A 19,261-nucleotide genomic window follows, 5' to 3' on the forward strand; every position below is an offset into this window, starting at 1 on the left:
AGCTTTTAGATCTGTGCTGGGCCTATTCTTTGCATCTGCATTTCTAGTTAAGATAAAAGACTCCTCTGCATGCTATCTTACAGCCATATCCTTTCGTCATTAGATGCTTCAGTCGGTTCAGTGTGGTTTCTTTACTATACCAACAGGTGATTCTCTATGAGGAGGAACTGGGAAATCATAATGAGAACACAGGGGATAAGCTCCATTTGGCCCAGGAGCAACTCGCCTTGGCTGGGGATAAAATCGTCTCCCTCGAAAGGAGCTTAAACCTCTACAGGGATAAATACCAGACCTCCCTGAGCAACATCGAGTTACTTGAGTGCCAAGTGAAGATGCTGGAGGGGGAGCTCAGCGGGATCGTCGGTCAGGTAGGACTTCAACCAAACCCTCTCTGTCAGAAACCCAAACTTTCAACTAGTTGTCATTCCTTCCCTTGACTTTTGTGGCCCTCAGCTTTGAACTTCAAGCCTTCACATCTTTTGTAAGATTGCTCCTTAGGAATGTTAAGGCTCCTTAATTAACATAAGGAGAAGAAAAGAAAGTGTATTCAACTCTTTGGGACTGTATGGACTGTAGCCCACCAAGCTCCTCTGTCCATGGAATTATCCAGGCAGGAACACTGGAGTGGGTTGCCATTCCCTTCTCCAAGGGATCTTCTCCACCTAGGGATCGAACCCAGGTCTCCCACATTGCAGACAGATTATTTACCATATGAGTCACAAGGAAAGATAATATAAGGAACCACCACTTCAAATAAGGCAGAAAGTAAATGACCAAATGAGCTTCCAAATCTTCCATTGTTGCCTCTTCTAGGTCACAAGACTCATGCAAATCATAGCTTCAGAATCAAATAGAAGGAGAAAGTCACGAAACATAGCAAAGAAGAGCCACACTGCCTGAACTTGTCTCTTTTTTCTTTTAATTGGTTTTTTAAATTATACAACTAATACAACAATATAGGCTTTCTAGACAGAATTATAGAGATTAAATGTAAAAGTCCACATTTGCCCTTCTCCATGCCACTCTCCTTCCACTAGGCAGTCACTCAAAATGTGCTGGCAATCTTCCCCAGCCTATTGCTATACACTTACATATATAAAATGTTGAGGTTTTCTTTTTTCATAAATGAGTCACTTTAAAAATGTGGTTCTGCACTTTGCTTTTTAAATGTATATCTTGATGGTTTTTTCTTTTCTTTCTTAATTGATGATTTCTTTTAGTTACTACCTTGTATTCTGTAGTATGACTGTACCCTGTGCCATCTACTGACCTGTTTTTCTACCACATACAGGGGTTAATTCCTGAAGTGAGATTTTGCTGGGTCAAAGGAAATGCTTATTTTTAATGTTTAAAGAGAATTCTACATTGAATACTAAAAAAGGTTCTACCAGTTTACACTTTGACCAACAATAATTCCGCACACTCACAGGGCATGTTTTCAGTCTCTTTAAGTTGTGTTAAACTGATGGATGGGGGAAAATAAAACAGATTTTCTCATTACAATTTTTATTTCCTTTTGTTCTAATAATTGTGGGTTGGGCTCCCCAGGAAGCAGACTCTGAGACAGACTGGCATGTCAGACATTTTTAGAGAAAGGTCTTGGCATCAGCTCCTATGAAGGGAAAGGAAGCAGGGTTGGGCAGAAGGAGACATTGGGCTGTTCCAGCAAATGCTTTAGTCAACCTCATGGTGAGCTTTGAGACTGGAAAGACCTCTAGAGCAATTATAAACTGGGGAGAAGGGAGCTGGCCTTTATACCCCCATGGTGGTCAGTGATTGGATGTGAGCTGTCTTCCTAGGGAAAGACATGACCTTGGGCAAATGTTTTCTTCAACCCAGGCAACCCCCAAGAAGGGCAGCACCCCACAGCTAGAGGAGTAAGTCTTTCACTGCTGAAGGGGGTCAGGGAGGCAGGTCACAGTGCCCACCTCATGAACAAAGTATTGAGCCCTGTTCATAAGTGTATAACCATTTTTTTATTGGATTGTTAGCCTTTTTTGTGTTGACTTATAGGAGGTTCTTTGGAGAAGGAAATGACAACTCACTCCAGTATTCTTGCCTGGGAAATCTCATGGACAGAGGAGTCTGGCAGGCTACAGTCCATGGAGTCCAAAGAGTCAGACACGACTGAGCAACTAAACAGCAACCGCATAGATGGTTCTACACCTTCTATGATATAGATTTAGAAAGTTCTTCTATATCTATATTATAGGTAATAATGTTTCATTATATAAGTTACAAATATTTTCTCCCAGTTTGTCATTTTTATTTTTTCTTCTTAATGGTGTTTTCAACATACAAAAGTTTTTAATTTTATGAAACTAAATCTCTTAGCCCTTCTTTAAATAGATCCTAGGTTTTATGTCTTATTTAGGAAGGCCTTCACTACCCACCCCCCCAGATTGCAAAAGTTTATCTTATACTGTCTTTTAGCAGTTTTATAATTTTGTAGTTATATTATATTATATATATATATATATATTTCATTTATAAATAATGAGCTGCTGTTGCTGTTTTGTTGTCCAGTCATGTCCAACTCTTTGAGACCCCATGAACTGTAGCCAGCCAGGTTCCTCTGTCCGTGGGATTCTCCAGGCCAAAATACTGGAGTGGGTAGCCTTTCCCTTCTCCTGGGGATCTTCCCGATCCAGGTATTGAACCTAAGTCTCCCACATTGCAGGCAGATTCTTTACCCACTGAGCCATAAGGGAAGCCCAAGAATACTGGAGTGGGTAGCCTATCCCTTCTCCAGCAGATCTTCCTGACCCAGGGCCAAGAAGCCCCATATAAATACTGAGAGAAGGCTGTAATTTTATGTTTATCAAAATGGATCTCCAGTTGTCCCAGCTCCACTTATGAAACATCCCCACCTTTTCCCATTGACTTGAAGTGCCAGCTCAAAATACATACTAATCTCTTTCTGGATTCTCTGTTCTTTTGATCTACTTGTCAGTTCCTGCACCAAGATCAGAGTTGTTTTTGATAGTAACTTTAACTGATACTGTGTTTTCATACCTCCTTTTAGGGCAGGTCCAACTTCACTGTTCTTTACATTCAAATATTTCTTGGTCTTTTTTGTATCTTTTGTCTTCGTGAAATTCATATTGTCTTACTTTCAAACTTTATATTCATTTGGGGGAAATTATCATACCCTATGGAACATGACAGGCTTCCCCAGTAGCTCAGCAGTAAAGAATCCGCCTGCAATGCAGGAGACACAGATTTGACCCCTGGGTTGGAAAGATCCCTGGGAGGAGGGCATGGAAACCCACTCTGGTATTCTTGCCTGGAGAATCTCATGGACAAAGGAACCTGGTGGACTACAGTCCCTGAGGTCACAAAGAAACAGACACAACTGAAGTGACCTTGCACGCACACACACGGAACATGATGTTTCTACTTTTATTCAAGACTTCTTGTGTGTCCTTTAGTAAAATTTTACACTTTTCCTTATAGATCTCACATATTTCTTGCTTAAGTTTATTCTTAGATGTATTACAGTTGTTATTGTTTTATGAATGAGCTCTTTTGTACATTTAATTATGTTAATTATTGTTGATGTAGAGAAAAACTCTTATCCTGGTATTTTTGAGCTCTGTTTCCAGATTTTTAGTTGACTATCTCAGGTTTTCCTAAATTGCTTTCCTTATTGGCATTTATACAATTTATTTTCCATCTTACCACATTGACTAAGACCTCCAGAACAGTGTAGAATTGTAGCATCCTTGCCTTGCTCCTCATATTTTTAAATGTTTCTAATATTCCACTTTTAAATATAATATCTGTTCTTGGATTCTTGTTAATATCCTTTTTGAAGTTAAAGATGTAACTGTCTCTACATAGCTTATCAAGAATTTTTACCAGGAATAGATATTGGATTTTATTGGATGTTTTTGTTAGCACCTATCAAAGTAATCATAGAGTTTTTTTCCTGTAATGAAGTGTAATAAATTAATAGATTTTCATTTATAGAGCAATCTTTACATTCCTGGAACCAATCCTCCTTGATATATGTTATTATTTTAATTAAATAATTTAATTTTAATTAAATAATATATATCATAATAAACTGCTAAACTAAATCATAATAAACTGCTATTATAAGCTTATTAGCATTTAGTTTTTATCTATTTTCATAAGTGAGATTATTTTGATGACTTAAATTTATGTGTTCTCGTCTCATATTGGTGTCTGGATTATGCTACCCTAATGTAAATGAATTTGAAAACTTTTCATCTTTTCTTTAATTTCTTGAGCTAGTTATATGACAGACAAAATGTACATGTCTTTAAGATTACAAATAAAGCCAACTTTTACTTACTAAGCGGTATACTTCACCTCTTCTACATTCTTGGACTTTTCCTTTTGCTGCAATAATTCCTTGTTAATTCTTTCAGAAACAACAGTGCATGGAAAAAATTCTCAAAATTTCCATGTCTGAACAAGGTTTATTTTGCCATCATTTGTGAATACTATTTTGATTGGATATACAGATTTACAACCAAGTCTTAGAAAACTATAGCTGTGTTGTATTATACCATGCAGTATTAAAGAGGAATTGTTAGTTTTCAACCTGTTTCTCATTTTGTGTGAGTCACCTGTTTTATCTCTGAACTCTAGAGGTTTTTAGGCTCAGGATTTTTTAAAATTTATTTCTCATTAAGTCTCTCAACACTTAGCTGATCCTTTGAAGATCTACATTTTTTTCAATTCCAAGAATTTTTCTTCTATTACTTTAAAAGTAATTTCTATTTTTCATACTGTAAGTATTAAGATATTGGAATCTGTAGATATCATCTTTCTGTTTCTTACCCTTTTTATTGTTCCCCATTTCTTTTTCCACATAGACACTGAATTATTTATATACTCATGGGCAACTTTCACGCTCAGTGAACATGAACTATTTCTAACTTTGCCTGAAAAAGCCCAGTTAGGGATATAGTTTAATGGAGAAAGGATCTACCATCCAAACTAGGACTTTTTGTTCTTTTTTGCTTCTCTGCATCAGTTCACCCCATTATTAGTGCAGACCAGTGAACAGGTAGTAACCTTCATGCATGATTTCAGATAATCTAGAGAAAGACATTTAAAAATAAAAAATGCAGTTCTAGGAAAACAGACACATTCATGTTGATGAGAGTGTCAATTGGTAATTTCCTTGAAGGATAAGCATGCAACAGCTATCAAAGTTTTAAATAGACCCTGTTTAGATAGATTCCTATAATACATCTACAGATTTAATCTACACATAAACTAGAATAGCTACTCAAAGATTTATGTGCAAAAATATTCACTTCAGCTTCATTTTAGAAAAATACTTGGAAACAGCATATATTCCCATCAATAGGAAACTAAATAAACATATTTAAAACAGCCAAAATAGAGGCATGTGTACCAACATGGATAAATTTCTAAGACATCTTGTTGAGAAAAAATTTGTTTCAAAAAGTGAAAATAATATCTGTATTCTGCAATATTCATTTGTATGTATGTAAATGTATAGATAAAGTTCTAGAAAGATATGCACAAGTTATCATCTATGGAGAATGCAGTAAGTATGCGAGTAGAGGTGGTAGTCAAAGAGAAATTTAGACTTGCCTGTAATATTACAGTGTTCTTCATTTTAGAGGTTTGGGGTGGGGCAGTTTAGGGTTTGCTTTTTTTTGTTTTTGTTTTTGTTTGGCTGTCAGGTCGTAGCTGCAGCATGCAGGCTCCTTGTTGCAGCACATGGATTTCTCTCTAGTTGTGGCATGCAGGCTTACTTGACCCTTGGCGTGTGGGATCTTAGTTCTCCAACCAGAGGTTGACCCTTGAGTCCCCTGCATTGAAAAGTAGATTCTTACTGAACCACCAGGAAAGTCCCTACAGTGTTCTATAAAGATTTTAAATGTATGTGTATTACTTGTGCAGTTTGAAATTAATTTTAAAAGAAAAATAAGATAGATCTATGGAAAATATCTTAAATAAATGTTAAGAATAGTATTCAGAAGACTTTCACTTGGGTAGGGAAAGAGTAAGGGGTTACACACACATATATAAGTGATATGTAAATATGCATAAACTATCCCCAGAAGGATATACAAAAAACTGGTAACATAGACCATCAGGGAAAAGGGGACCTGGGTCACGGAGGGTCAAGATTTACTTTTCAGTGTTTTCTCTTGTGAACCATTGAACTTTTTATTGTTTGTGCACTTTTTAATTTGTTTTCTTTTGTTCTGGAAGATCTGATTCACATATATGAATCAGGTACGTGAACATGAACTTTTAGAATATTGGTCTAGAGATTGTTCATGTTCATGGCATTCTGAAATTGACTCCAAAATTGGCTCAAAATCAACCTATCACTTTTAAATATCCCAGGAGCCTGAGAACAAGGGTGATCATTCAAAGGTGCGTATATTCACTTCTCCCTGCATGATTCAAGAGCATCAGGAGACCCTGAAACGATTATCTGAAGTCTGGCAAAAGGTCTCTGAACAGGATGATCTAATACAGGAACTTCGAAATAAGCTAGCCTGCAGTAACGCTTTGGTAAGTGTCTCCTTCTAGAACATTTTCCCAAGAGACCCAAAATAAAGTCTTGAGTAAAGGGAGGCGGGGAAAGAATCGCCTAAAGTAATCTCTTCGCCAGCACTCCTCACATGTCTTACGCATACATGCCCCTGCCTCTTGTCCATGTTCTCCTCGGTGTGCATATCCCCGACTCACACTAAGTCTGAGATTCTAAAGAGACTTAAAATCTCACTCAACAACCAAGGAGTCCATCAGCAAGGAAACAGTTAAAGAGATTGAAAGAAATTATTAAAGAGACATCCATATTATGGAATAATAATATGCCAAGGAAAAGGATTAAGTAGATCTGTAAGGGCTGCATGGAAGGATATTTGTGGTATATTATTGAGAAAAAGTTTCAGAATCCTGTGTAGAGTCCAATCCAGCTTTTATTTTTTAAAGTCTTAGATCATAATATAGAAGTATATATCAGTGATCCCCAACCTTTTTGGCACCAGGGACCGGTTCCTGGAAGACAGTTTTTTCACAGATGGGGGAGGGGGTGGAGATGCTTTCGGGATGATTCGAGGGTGTTACATTTATTGTGCACTTTATTTCTATTACTATCACATCAGCTCCACCTCAGATCATCAGGCATTAGATCCTAGAAGTCGGGGACCCCTACTGTAAATTATCAATAGTGTTCCTCCTCCTTAGCAGAAGTGAGAAAAAAGAGAATAACTAAATAGGAGAGTCTCACTTCTTTTTTTTTTTTTTTAAGTATTTATTTATTTGGCTGTGCCGGGTCTTATTTGTGGTACACTGGATTTTTAGTTGCATCATGCAAACTCTTAGTTACAGCATGTGGGATCTAGTTCCCTGACCAGGAGCAAACCCAGGCCCCCTGCATGGGCAGCTCAGAGTTTTAGCCACTGGACCACCAGGAAAGTCCCTCACTTCTTATTTTTGATGCTTGGGTTCTATTTGAATTATTTTCAACAAACAAAAACTAAAGTTTCTTTTTTTATTATTTTAAAAACCATACATATTCACTCGATCCATAAGAAGCTTCCTTCTTTACTTCTTGAACTTTGAATCCTATCTTCTGAGAGATTCAGTACATCTTTCCATCACAGTCTCCAAAGAACCTTCTTCTGCCTCATAAACTGGACCATACAGACAGGATCAAGAGGGGGTCCAAAGTGTGGCCACTGATGGACTCGAGAAAAACCACTGTCTGTGCCTTAGTGAGCCTTGATATAAGACTGAAAACATAATTCTTTCTCCCTAGTTTATATAATATGAATCACACAATGCTGAAATAAACTTGGGCTGACAAAGGAACACCTTGCAAAAATAGCACTAGTAACAAGCCACTGTGTTGATGATCCAGAGTAACTGATTTGTGCTACGTTGCAGGTTCTGGAGCGTGAAGAGGCTTTGATAAAATTACAAGCAGACTTTGCTTCCTATACAGCCACCCACCGACACCCCCCTAGTTCCTCAGAAGATTGTGAAGACATCAAAAAGGTGGGAGAAATTTGCCTATTTGCGCCTGATGGGATGGGCTGAGTTGGGTTTGATTCTGGGTTCTCCTTCTTGTTAAAATTTTTATACTACATTTTATATTTTATTCTATATTTGCGTCACTTTGTTCAGCCCTGCCATAAGGATACTGTATATAATGTACCCAAGGAATGTGTCTGGCATGATTAGATTTTGAAATTGAATTTTGGCCTTACACCTATCTCTTCATTCATGTCCAATGGTATAGCTAAACAAGACAGAGACTCCTGTTGGCTTGCTAGATTCAGAAGAATCATCCAGCCTTCTGGTTTCTGGCTGAAATTGAAAAGCAACAAATTTAGGGAAGATTATTCATTCAAATTCACTCCCTTTTTAAAAACTCTTACATTTTCAAAATTCAAAGCCATCTCAAAATAATGAAAAAGCATTTAAGCCATATAAACAAATCGTAAGACTTGACCAACCAATAAAATAGTGAAAACAAGGCGAGGGTCCCTTCTAGGAGATCTGAAGTCAGTCATGCCTGAATTTGAGATGTAAAATAAAGCCAGCCACGTGAGGCCATGCCGATGCCAAATACTGTAGTGATAAAGGGAAGTGGCAGAGAGTCAGCACACATTAGCTCTCCAAGGGAGCCCCTGCTTGGGGAACGGAGATGCATCTTTTCCCAGGGCTTTCTCTTTCCATAGAGTCTGGATGAACTTTGGAATTTCTCCTTGTACGTCTGTCAACATATATTTTCAAGGTCAGTCCCATGTTATTCACATCCTGACATATAGCAAGATCTCATACACTCCATGTTTGAGAAATGTCTTTATTCCTCCCTCACTTTTTGATGTTTCATAATGGAAAAAAAAATCATGACATTAAATTGACCACCTTAACCATTTTTAAATGTGCAGCTAGTTGTGTTAAGTATATTCCCATTATTGTGCGATAAATCTCTAGAACTTTCTCATCTTGCAAAACTGAAACTCTATATCTACTAAACACAAATTCTTTAACACTCTATTTTTTTTTTTAAAGGTACAGGTTTCTTCAAGAAACAGAATCCAGTTTCCCATACGTTTTATATATCCTACCCAAAGCCATTATGTAAATATTCTGTTAGGACTGAGACTACTCACATCTCACTTAGGGCCAGCCACCTCTCTTCCCTCACTTGGCCCTACAGGGCCGCACCCAGGTCATACGGTGACTGCCCTGCACTTCTGCAGCTGCTCCCCTCAGTCCTCACAGTGCAGCCCACCATCACTGTCAACTCTGAAATCACATAAACTATCTCCCTAGCATCCCATCATGCCCAGACAACTAATTGTTCCTCCTTGGTCACCATCTCACTGAGGCTAACCTATCCAACCCATTTAAGGTTGCAGCACACCTCACCTCCACCCCATACATCTCCATTCCTTTTTTGCTGACCTGTTTCTTCCATGGGCTTCCCTGGTGGCTCAGACGATAAAGCGTCTGCCTGCAGTGCAGGAGACCCAGGTATCAGCTTTTCATGTTTTCTGTTAGTCACTACTTTATGCTCTTTGTTTGTCTCACCCCACCAGAAGGTCAGCTCCCTGGGGTAAGAATTGGTGTCTGTGGTGTTTGCGGCACCCCCGATAGTGCCTGGCACACAGTAGTGCTTCGTGAATTACACTGAGTATGGCAAGAAGGAAGGGGGTGGCTTTTGTGCACATTCCATTCTGTGTGAGCAGGTGAAGTCGGCCATATCCTTCTTTTTTTTTTTACTCTTTATTTTTTAATTGAGATGTAATTACATACAAGAAAAGTGTTAGTCACCCAGTCCTATCCGACTCTTTGTGACCCCACGGACTGTATCCCACCAGGCTCCTCTGTCCATGGAACTCTCCAGGCAAAAATACTGCAGTGGGTTGCCATTTCCTTCTCCAAACATACCAGAAAACTCACCATTTAAAGTGTACAATCAGTGGTTTTTAGTATATTCACAAAGTGGGGCAACATCACCACTAATTTCAGAACATTTTCATCACTCCAAAGAGAGACCCATAGCCATGAGCTATCACGGATCGCTCCCCATCCTCCCAGTCCCCACCCCATCCCCCACCCCCCACCCTACCGCAGCAACTACTCTGCTACTTTGTGTCCCTCCGGATTTGCCTGTCTGGACCCTCGCCATTCTAGGGAGCATTCTCCCCCCAGGTCCTCACCCCGCCCCGCTCTTCTCCCGTCTGCGCAGATACTGAAGCACTTGCAAGAGCAGAAAGACAGCCAGTGCCTGCACGTGGAGGAATACCAGAACCTCGTGAAGGATCTGCGCATGGAGCTAGAGTCCGTGTCAGAACAGAAGAAAAACATCATGAAGGGTAAACCGTGGGCCAGTGGCGGAGTGGGGTGAGGGGAGCCCCGGAGGGCGGAGCACCCCTCTGAGCACAAAGCACTGTCTCCTCCCGCTGTAGACATGATGAAGCTAGAGCTGGACCTGCACGGGCTGCGGGAGGAGACATCTGCCCACGTGGAGAGGAAGGATAAGGAGGTCATCATCATGCAGCGGCGGCTGCAGGAGCTGCAGACGCAGTTCACCGAGACCCAGAAGCTTGGTTTGAAGAAAGACAAGGTAAAGCGAGGAGCTCCCTGATTGGAACCGCCACAGGGCAGGTGCGAGACTAGGCCTGGCAGGAGCGGGCTCTGCGGCTCTGCCATCCTCAGTGTTGCTTGGAGAGCACTTACGCATGCGCAGTGAGATTTCGGCGCTTTAGACACGGGGAAGGACATCAAGAGGCCAAGGGGGTGTGAGGGCCAAGGGGGTAGGGGGCCCACAGGAATGGGGGGCGGGGTGGAATTCTGAGCTCTTCCTTGAAATTTCTCGTGGCACACTCCAGTATTCTTGCCTGGAGAATCCCATGGACTGAGGAGCCTGGCAGGCTACAGTCCAGAGGGTCACAAAGAGTGGACATGACTGAGTGCCTAAGTACACATGCACTCTGGGCAATGCATATATATGGAATCTAGAAAGATGGTACTGATGAACCTATTTGCAGGGTAGCAGTGGAGACGCAAAGGCAAGATATACCCATCTGAATGCAGAGTTCCAAAGAGTAGCAAGGAGAGAAAAGAAAGCCTTCCTCGGTGGTCAATGCAAAGAAATAGAGGAAAACAATAGAATGGGAAAGACTAGAGATCTCTTCAAGAATACTAGAGATACCAAGGGAACATTTCATGCAAAGATGGGCAAAATAAAGGACAGAAATTGTATGGACCTAACAGAAGCAGAAGATATTAAGAGGTGGCAAGAATACACAGAAGAACTGTACAAAAAAGATCTTCATGACCCAGATAATCACGATGGTGTGATCACTCACCTAGAGCTAGATATCCTGGAATGCGAAGTCAAGTGGGCCTTAGGAAGCATCACTACAAACAAAGCTAGTGGAGGTGATGGAACTCCAGTTGAGCTGTTTCAAATCCTAAAAAATGATGCTGTGAAAGTGCTGCACTCAATATGCCAGGAAATTTGGAAAACTCAGCAGTGGCCACAGGACTGGAAAAGGTCAGTTTTGATTCCAATCCCAAAAAAAGGCAATGCCAAAGAATGTTCAAACTAACACACAATTGCACTCATCTCACACGCTAGCAAAGTAATACTCAAAATTCTCCAAGCCAGGCTTCAGCAGTATGTGAACCATGAAATTCCAGATATTTAAGCTGGATTTAGAAAAGGCAGAGGAACCAGAGATCAAATTGCCAACATCCGTTGGATCACTGAAAAAGCAAGAGAGTTCTAGAAAAAACATCTATTTCTGCTTTATTGACTGTGCTTTATTGACTGCTTCTTTGACTGTGTGGATCACAACAAACTGTGGAAAATTCTTCAAGAGGTGGGAATACCAGACCACTTGACCTACCTCCTGAGAAATCTGTATGCAGGTCAAGAAGCAACAGTTAGAACTGGACATGAAACAACAGACTGGTTCCAAATAGGGAAAGGAGTGCTCAAGGCTGTATATTGTCACCCTGCTGATTTAACTTATATGCAGAATACATCATGCAAAATGTCAGGCTAGATGAAGCATAAGCTGGAATCAAGATCGCTGGGAGAAATATCAATAACCTCAGATATGCAGATGACACCACCCTTATGGCAGAAAGCTAAGAAGAACTTAAAGAGCCTCTTGATGAAAGTGAAAGAGGAAAGTGAAAAAGTTGCTTAAAACTCAACATTCAGAAAACTAAGATCATGGCATCCGGTCCTATCACTTCATGGCAAATAGATGGGAAAACAGTGAGAGACTTTATTTTGGGGGGCTCCAAAATCACTGCAGATGGTGAGTGCAGCCATGAACTTAAAAGACACTTGCTCCTTGGAAGAAAAGCTATAACCAACCTTGACAGCATATTAAAGAGCAGAGACATTACTTTGCCAACAAAGGTCCATCTAATCAAAGCTATGGTTTTTCCAGTAGTCATGTATGGATGTGAGAGTTGGACTAGAAACAAAGCTGAGTGCCAAAGGCTTTTGAACTGTGGTGTTGGAGAAGACTCTTGAGAGTCCCTTGGACTGCAAAGAGATCCAACCAGTCCATCCTAAAGAAATTAGTCCTGAATATTCATTGGAAGGACTGATGCCGAAGCTGAAACTTCAATACTTTGGCCACCTGATGCAAAGAACTGACTCCTTGGAAAAGGTTGATGCTTTCCCTGATGCTGGGAAAGATTTAAGGCAGGAGGAGAAGGGGACAACAGAGGATGAGATGGTTGGTAGGCATCACCGACTCGATGGACTTGAGTTGAGCAAGCTCTGGGAGTTGGTGATAGACCGGGAAGCCTGGAGTGCTGCAATCCATGGGGTCACAAAGAGTTGGACACAACTGAATGACTGAACTGAACTGAGTGGAGACACAGCCATAGAGAATAGACTCGGACACAGTAGGGGAAGAAGAGGGTGGGACGAATTGGGAGAGTAGCATGGAAACATATATACTACCATATGTAAAACAGATAGCCAGTGGGAATTTGCTGTAGTGACTCAGAGAGCTCAAACCAGCACTCTGTCACAACCTAGAGAGGTGGCATGGGGTGGGAGGTTGGAAGGAGGTTCAAGAAGGAGGGGACATATGTATATCGGTGGCTGAATCACATTGGTGTATAGCAGAAACCAACACAATATTGTAAAGCAATTATCCTCCAATTAAAAATATATTAATTTTTTTTAATGGAGATATTTGGAGAGATGACAACAGGAAGTGAGGAATCTGGATAAACATCTTTGAGTCACTTGTATGTTCATTCAACAGATATTTTTTAATTTCTATGATACACCAAGCACTCTTCAAGGCATGAAGAATATGATAAAACATGTGCCATCCCTTCTTTCATGGAGCTTGCATTCTAGTCTATAGAGACAGACAACCAACAAATAACAAAACTTACAATAAAATGTTAGGTACTAATGAATTCCTAAAACAACTTGGTGGCTGTTTTACCCAGGGTAGTCAGGGAAGGCCATCTTTGATAAGGTGACATCTGGGCATAAATCTGAATAAAGAAAGAGGGCCACCCAAGCTGAGATCCTGAAGAATATTCCAGGCAGAGGCAATAGCAAGGGCTGGCACCCTAAGGCGGGAGTGAGCTGAGAAGCAGAGCAAGTGTGGGGTGGCAAGAGGTAAAGTCAGACAGGTAGCCAAGTACCAGATTGTGAGCATCTCGGAAGGTCTTTGTAAGGACTTTGGCCTTTTTCCATGTGAGGTGGACCCAGTAGAGGCTTTGAACAGAAGCATAACAAGATCTGGCTCGCATTTGTAAAGCCCACCTCTGGCTGCTAGTCTCTGTCAGAGAGTAGCCCGAGGGGAGGAAGGGAGCCCAGGTGGAGGCTACTACAACATCCTGACAAGAGAAGACGGTGGCTCAAGGTGATCTCTAGCTGACTTGGCCCTGCTGCTGCTCAGGCCTCCATCAGCATTAACACTTCACTTTCTTCAGCTCCTCCAGGAGAAAGACGAAATGCTGCACGAGCTAGAGAAGGAACTGGCGCAGGTTCAGAACAACCTCGTGAAAAAGGAGATGGAGCTGGAGAAGCAGCAGTGCATGACAAACGAACTCGAAATCGCCATCCAGGAGGAGAGGCAGGACAAATGCAAGGCTGAGTACGGGCACCTGCGAGCTGAGATCAAGAAGCTGAAGGAATGTCTCGAAGACGCCAAACAGCAGCAGAGGCTGGCTGGTGAGGCCCCCGGGCAAGCACTGTCCCCTCTGCCCCCATCGCACTGGACCAGAGCAGTCACCTCCCCTCTCCACTGTCTCACTCCAATAGCCTCAGGATCCCGTCTCACCTCACAACAGTTAGGACCACCCTCTAAGCCCCTTCCTCACCCCAACCTTATGCTCCCTGTGAAGCGCCCGCCACACAGCAGGTGCTCAGGCTGGGAAAGCAGACTGCTGCTCTCACATGCCCACGTTTTCTCGGCAGCCTCTCCTTTCCTCCACACGGGAGCACAGAACTCTGTACCCTGCTTCTTTGCACCATGCTCCTCTCCACCTTCTCTGGGACCTTGATCACACCACTCACTTCTTCCTTCCCTGCTTTTTAACTCTCTCTCTCCTTTTTTGGCCTCCAAACACATTCACTTAGAGCGTGGGTTATGTTCTTGCCCCTCTGCTGAAAGTGCTTTCTCAGAGGTCACTAGTAACTTCCTGCCTTGGATATGGGTTGTTTGGGGGTGATAAAAAATGTCCTGGAATTATATGCTCATGGTCACACAACTTTGTGAGTCTATGAGAAACCACTGCACTGTACAATTTAAAAGGATAAATGTTAAGTGAGCAATGTATCAATTTTGGGAAAAAAAAAAAGAAGTTCAAAGCTTGTGTCCTTCCTCACCCTCCTCTAACTCTGTGTATGTCCATGCCATTGGCCCCCACACCTCAGTGGTTGTCTCTTAGCTTTGGAGACATGACAGGTCCCTCGTTCTTCCACAGATCTGACCCTTTCTTCCACAGATCTCACCTCGTTTCCCTCCTGCCCTGACCCTGGTCACCCATCTCTAAGACCCCACCCTCTGCCGTCTCTCCTCTCCCTCTGCTGGTGAGCGCCTCTGCTCCTTGTGGCCGCATTCCTCTGCAGGCAACTCCAACGCCTGGAGCCCCAGCCCTGCCATGGCACCTAGTCAGTCTTGTCTTTAGAAGCTAGATGCATCCACCTTCCCGACTAAACCAACATTCCCAAAGCTGAATCTGCTCTCTTCCTTGTTTAAAAAAAAAAATCCTCCTCCCTTCTCCTGGGTATATAATCATTTCCATAGTGACACCATCTTTCTTCCAGTATTCCAGCTCCCCCCCCCAAAAAAAAAACAAAATACAGAGAGAGGAGTGATATTTAACGTAGAAATGATAGGAGAAACAACAGGAAGTGGGGAGGTATTTGGTGTTGAGAAACTCCAGTAAACAAATTATTTGAGTGCTTCTTCGTACCCTGAAATATGGACTTCCCTGGTGGCTCAGACAGTAAAGCTTCTGTCTACAGTGCCCAGGGAGACCTGGGTTCGATCCCTGGGTCAGGAAGATCCTCTGGAGAAGGAAATGGCAACCCACTCCAGTACTCTTGCCTGGAAAATCCCATGGACGGAGGAGCGTAGCAGGCTACAGTCCATGGGGTTGCAAAGAGTCGGACACAACTGAGCGACTTCACTTCACTTCACTTCCTTCATACCCAGTGTAGACAAGGATGTGGGCTAACAGGATGTTATGAGAAATCTTTCTCCATTCTAAGACATTCCACTTTTCCTAAAACACTCTTTCCTTTATGGCAGGTCCCTGCTCAAGAACCCACTAAATCATGTCCAAATATTTCTCTCAGCCTTTTGACATTCTTCAAAACCCGCCTCGAGTCCATGCACTTAACTGTCTCCCACCATTCCTTTTCACTTTCCAGTTAAACTGGTATCTTCCCATCCTCTTCAGACGTGCCCCCGCTTCCTTTCACTGTGCATTTCCTCTAACAATCCACCTCTACCCCCCACCAATAATCACCTTTCTCTTCCTTCTTCTAAGGCCCGGGCTCTACTTACCCACACTGATCTTGCTTCCTGTGTTCACAGTCAGTGTGAGTTTAACATTACTGTGTTCTCTACGTCAGGTGAACCAGGTACAGCTAAACTCCATGAGGTCAGGATTTGTACCCAGAGACAGGGTGAGTCGCAAAACAGATACTGAGCAATTTCTACCAATTTGTTTAACTTAACAAGAAGTCCATGGCTGGTGGGTAGGTTGAAGACAGATAGTTTAACCAAGCTTTTCAGGAGTGATAATGAAATAGAGAGGAGGACAGATTGGAAACTGAAGTAAGTCACAACATGAAGGAGCAGACTTTTTTAAACTGGTCTCATCTGAGAGTCCAATCTTCACACATACTCCTCTCACACGTGGACACACCCCAGGGGTCATCTCCTGTCTTCTGCAGCTCAGCAAGCAGCCGACTACAAAGAAGAGGTCTTTATGGCAAATGACAACCTGGAGGACTGCCAGAGGAAGCTGCAAAGCTGTATTTGCCTGGAGAAGCAGAAGGCAGAGACCATCCAGGAGCTCCAGAGGGAGCTTCAGAAGTTGCAGAAGGATTCTTTGATGGCTGAGGAGGAGCTCGCCCCTAGCAGGTATCGCAGGTCCACCTCCAGACAGAGGCTCTGTCCCCCGTGAGCCAGTTGGGCACCATGGGCCGCTGCCCAGGAGTGGGGTAGCAAGCCCTGTTGCAGCTAGCCCACAGTCCACTGACACGGACCCTGAAGTCCAGCCACCTGTGTGTGTGTGTGTTTGTTTGTTTGTTGCCATTTTGCTTTAGAAAACGGATAGAGGAGCTGACACTAGAATTCTCTGAGGTCACGAGAAAGCTTGAGATTTCGGAGAAGGAAAAGAGGCAGCTTCAGAAGACACTGGCTGAGCAAGATGTAAAACTGAATGAACAGCTAGATCGTATAAACCACATTCAACACCAGGTACGGAAGGCAAGCAGGTGGCCAGCTCAAGCATTGGCTCTGTTTAAGACTAATTGCACAGCTCTTGGGAATTTCCCAGCAGTCCAATGGTTAGGACTCCCCTCTGTCACTGCTGAGGAACTGGGTTTAATCCCTGGTCAGAAGCTATGATCCCACAAACCCAGCGGCGAGGCAAAAAAAAATTGCATTGTTCTTTATCTGGGAAGAGGCTACCACCAATCCATTGCAAACTACTTGTCCAGAATTTGTGTTAGAATTGCCAAGCCGGCCAGTCAGCTCCAGTTCCCATGACCAATAATAAGCATTTTCAAGGGCTAAGCTTAAAAACAAAAGGACAATATTATTTCTTTTTCTAGGACTCAAGCTCTCCTTCTCAGTCAATTTAAAATTTTTTAAACTTTGAATTATTCTTTTTGTATTTTTCTACGATTTTTAAAAAATTTATTCAAAGAGGTTTTTATGTGGAAAGACTTGGTAAATAAGTGAGACCTGTATCTATAAATAGAAAGTATGTCTAATTGAACCAAAAAAAATGTTGCTCAGCCTGAGGGAATTTTTTATTATACATGCTAAATAACCAAGGAGTTGTCCTCATATTTATTTCAGTCATCTCTGGATTGGGTTTCCACCCCTCCCTGCCCAGCCAAATGGTGTCTAACACTGACTTTCAGCCCAGCGTTTGTTTTCTCAGAACAGGGAGCACGCCTCCTCCAAAAGCAGTCTAGAAGAACAACTTCAGGAGATAAGCAGATTGCTGGAGGATAAAAAGGAGCAACTGAAAAAGAGCAAAGAGCAGCAGAAGTTAGTGGAGCAAGAGCTCGAGACATTCCGACTAGAAGGGAAAAGGAGAGAAAAGATGGTGAGGATAATCTGGAAAGACTCAGGGTTAAGAATCCCAGGGCTGGACCTGAGCCCTGCATGGCCTGGCGGGATATAGAGGCTGAGGGTACTCAGGCCTCAGGAGAGAAGGGAGGGAAGGTGAGAAGGACGCATGAAGGGGAGAGAGAAGGCCTGAGATACACCAGGCACAGAGCAGAGCTGTGCCTGAGGGCAGAGGAGGAGGGGCTTCTTCGGGTGTCTGAAGTAACGCCTCCATTCTGGGTGTTGTTCCTTAATTCGGGAGCAGTCCATGGAGAATCTGAGAAAGATGGAGGAGGAGAATGATAACCTCAAATCACAGGTAAAGCAATTTAGTATGCAACTGGACACCTCTCTCTACCAACAAAACAGCACCCAGCAAATCAACGAGGATCTGACTAATAAGGTGAGTACACAGAAACCCCAAGGGGGTGAGAAATTTGAGCTCTGTGACTCTTGACCCTTAAGTTGGCGCCCAGCTCTTCTGCATCACAGAAATGCCACTAACTGCCCAGTCCATGAGCATTCTGGGGTGCCTGATGCCCCACTTCTCTCCTGAAGTAGGGTATGCCTCCATCACCCACCTGCTGGCTGAGAAGGATCTCTTCCAGTTGTGGAAAGTCTTAATATCTGGTGAAGCCCCAAACCATCTGTGCTTTGGCATCAAATCTTCCAGAGTTGCCTTTTAGACCAGAGTTGGGGGAACTCATTGTTTGGGGGCAATTTGCTAGGGAACACTTCCAGAAATAGTCCCAAAACACAAAAAAATGAGGTGGAAGGGGGACTTGGTTCTATTTCATTACATGAATTAAAGACAAAAAGGAATCACTGGCTTCTAATGTATGTGAGGCACTGTGCTCACATTCAGTTATCACTGATTGACTATCTACTTAAGTCCTTGACATGGCTTCCCTCTGCTGGTTTACAGAGGAGAGAAAGGCTGAGGCTCAAACTGACTTAATTAGGATGTGATGGGATGGAGCAGTGTTTGAACCTGGACCATCTGGCTGTCGCACCAAACCTCTTTTTTCTCTTCATCATGAATGGCAATACTCCCACCTGTCCAGCCAAGAAAAAAATACAGCATCTTTATTAGGTGGTCTCCTGAATTATAAATGAGAGACCAAGCAGCTCTGATTCCTTCATAATAAAAAAAAATTCACCTTAAAATACTATGACTATTATAAGTGTAAGAATAGCACTACCCAGTAGAACTTTCCATGATGATGGAAAAGTTCTATATTAGAGTTACTTGATACTACATGCACTAGCCATCTGTGGCTATTGAGTGCTTGAAATATGGCTTAGTAGGACTGAGGAACTGAATTTATAAGCTTAATACTCACCAATTTTAGTTTCTTTTAAATGTCTATAGTCTCATGTGGCTAATGGCTGCCATTTTAAATAGCAGAGGTCTGAGGCACCGA

The 19,261-nt window shown here is 42.4% G+C and overlaps 1 protein-coding gene across 2 annotated transcripts in view; it reads left to right on the forward strand.

Moving 5' to 3' along the window:
• The window catches only part of PMFBP1 (polyamine modulated factor 1 binding protein 1), a 48,680-nt gene that overhangs the window by 22,922 nt on the left and 6,497 nt on the right, over window positions 1–19,261 (forward strand). For both annotated transcript variants that reach the window (XM_044932124.2, XM_044932125.2), the window contains exons 5-14: window positions 147–368; window positions 6,364–6,534; window positions 7,915–8,025; window positions 10,232–10,358; window positions 10,452–10,609; window positions 13,972–14,212; window positions 16,448–16,637; window positions 16,823–16,976; window positions 17,668–17,835; window positions 18,103–18,240. In XM_044932124.2, coding sequence (XP_044788059.2) covers window positions 147–368; window positions 6,364–6,534; window positions 7,915–8,025; window positions 10,232–10,358; window positions 10,452–10,609; window positions 13,972–14,212; window positions 16,448–16,637; window positions 16,823–16,976; window positions 17,668–17,835; window positions 18,103–18,240 — 1,680 coding nt within the window. The remainder of the gene's footprint in view (window positions 1–146; window positions 369–6,363; window positions 6,535–7,914; window positions 8,026–10,231; window positions 10,359–10,451; window positions 10,610–13,971; window positions 14,213–16,447; window positions 16,638–16,822; window positions 16,977–17,667; window positions 17,836–18,102; window positions 18,241–19,261) is intronic.

The sequence above is a fragment of the Bubalus bubalis genome, chromosome 18, assembly GCF_019923935.1.
Source record: "Bubalus bubalis isolate 160015118507 breed Murrah chromosome 18, NDDB_SH_1, whole genome shotgun sequence".
Taxonomy (NCBI): Eukaryota; Metazoa; Chordata; class Mammalia; order Artiodactyla; family Bovidae; genus Bubalus; species Bubalus bubalis.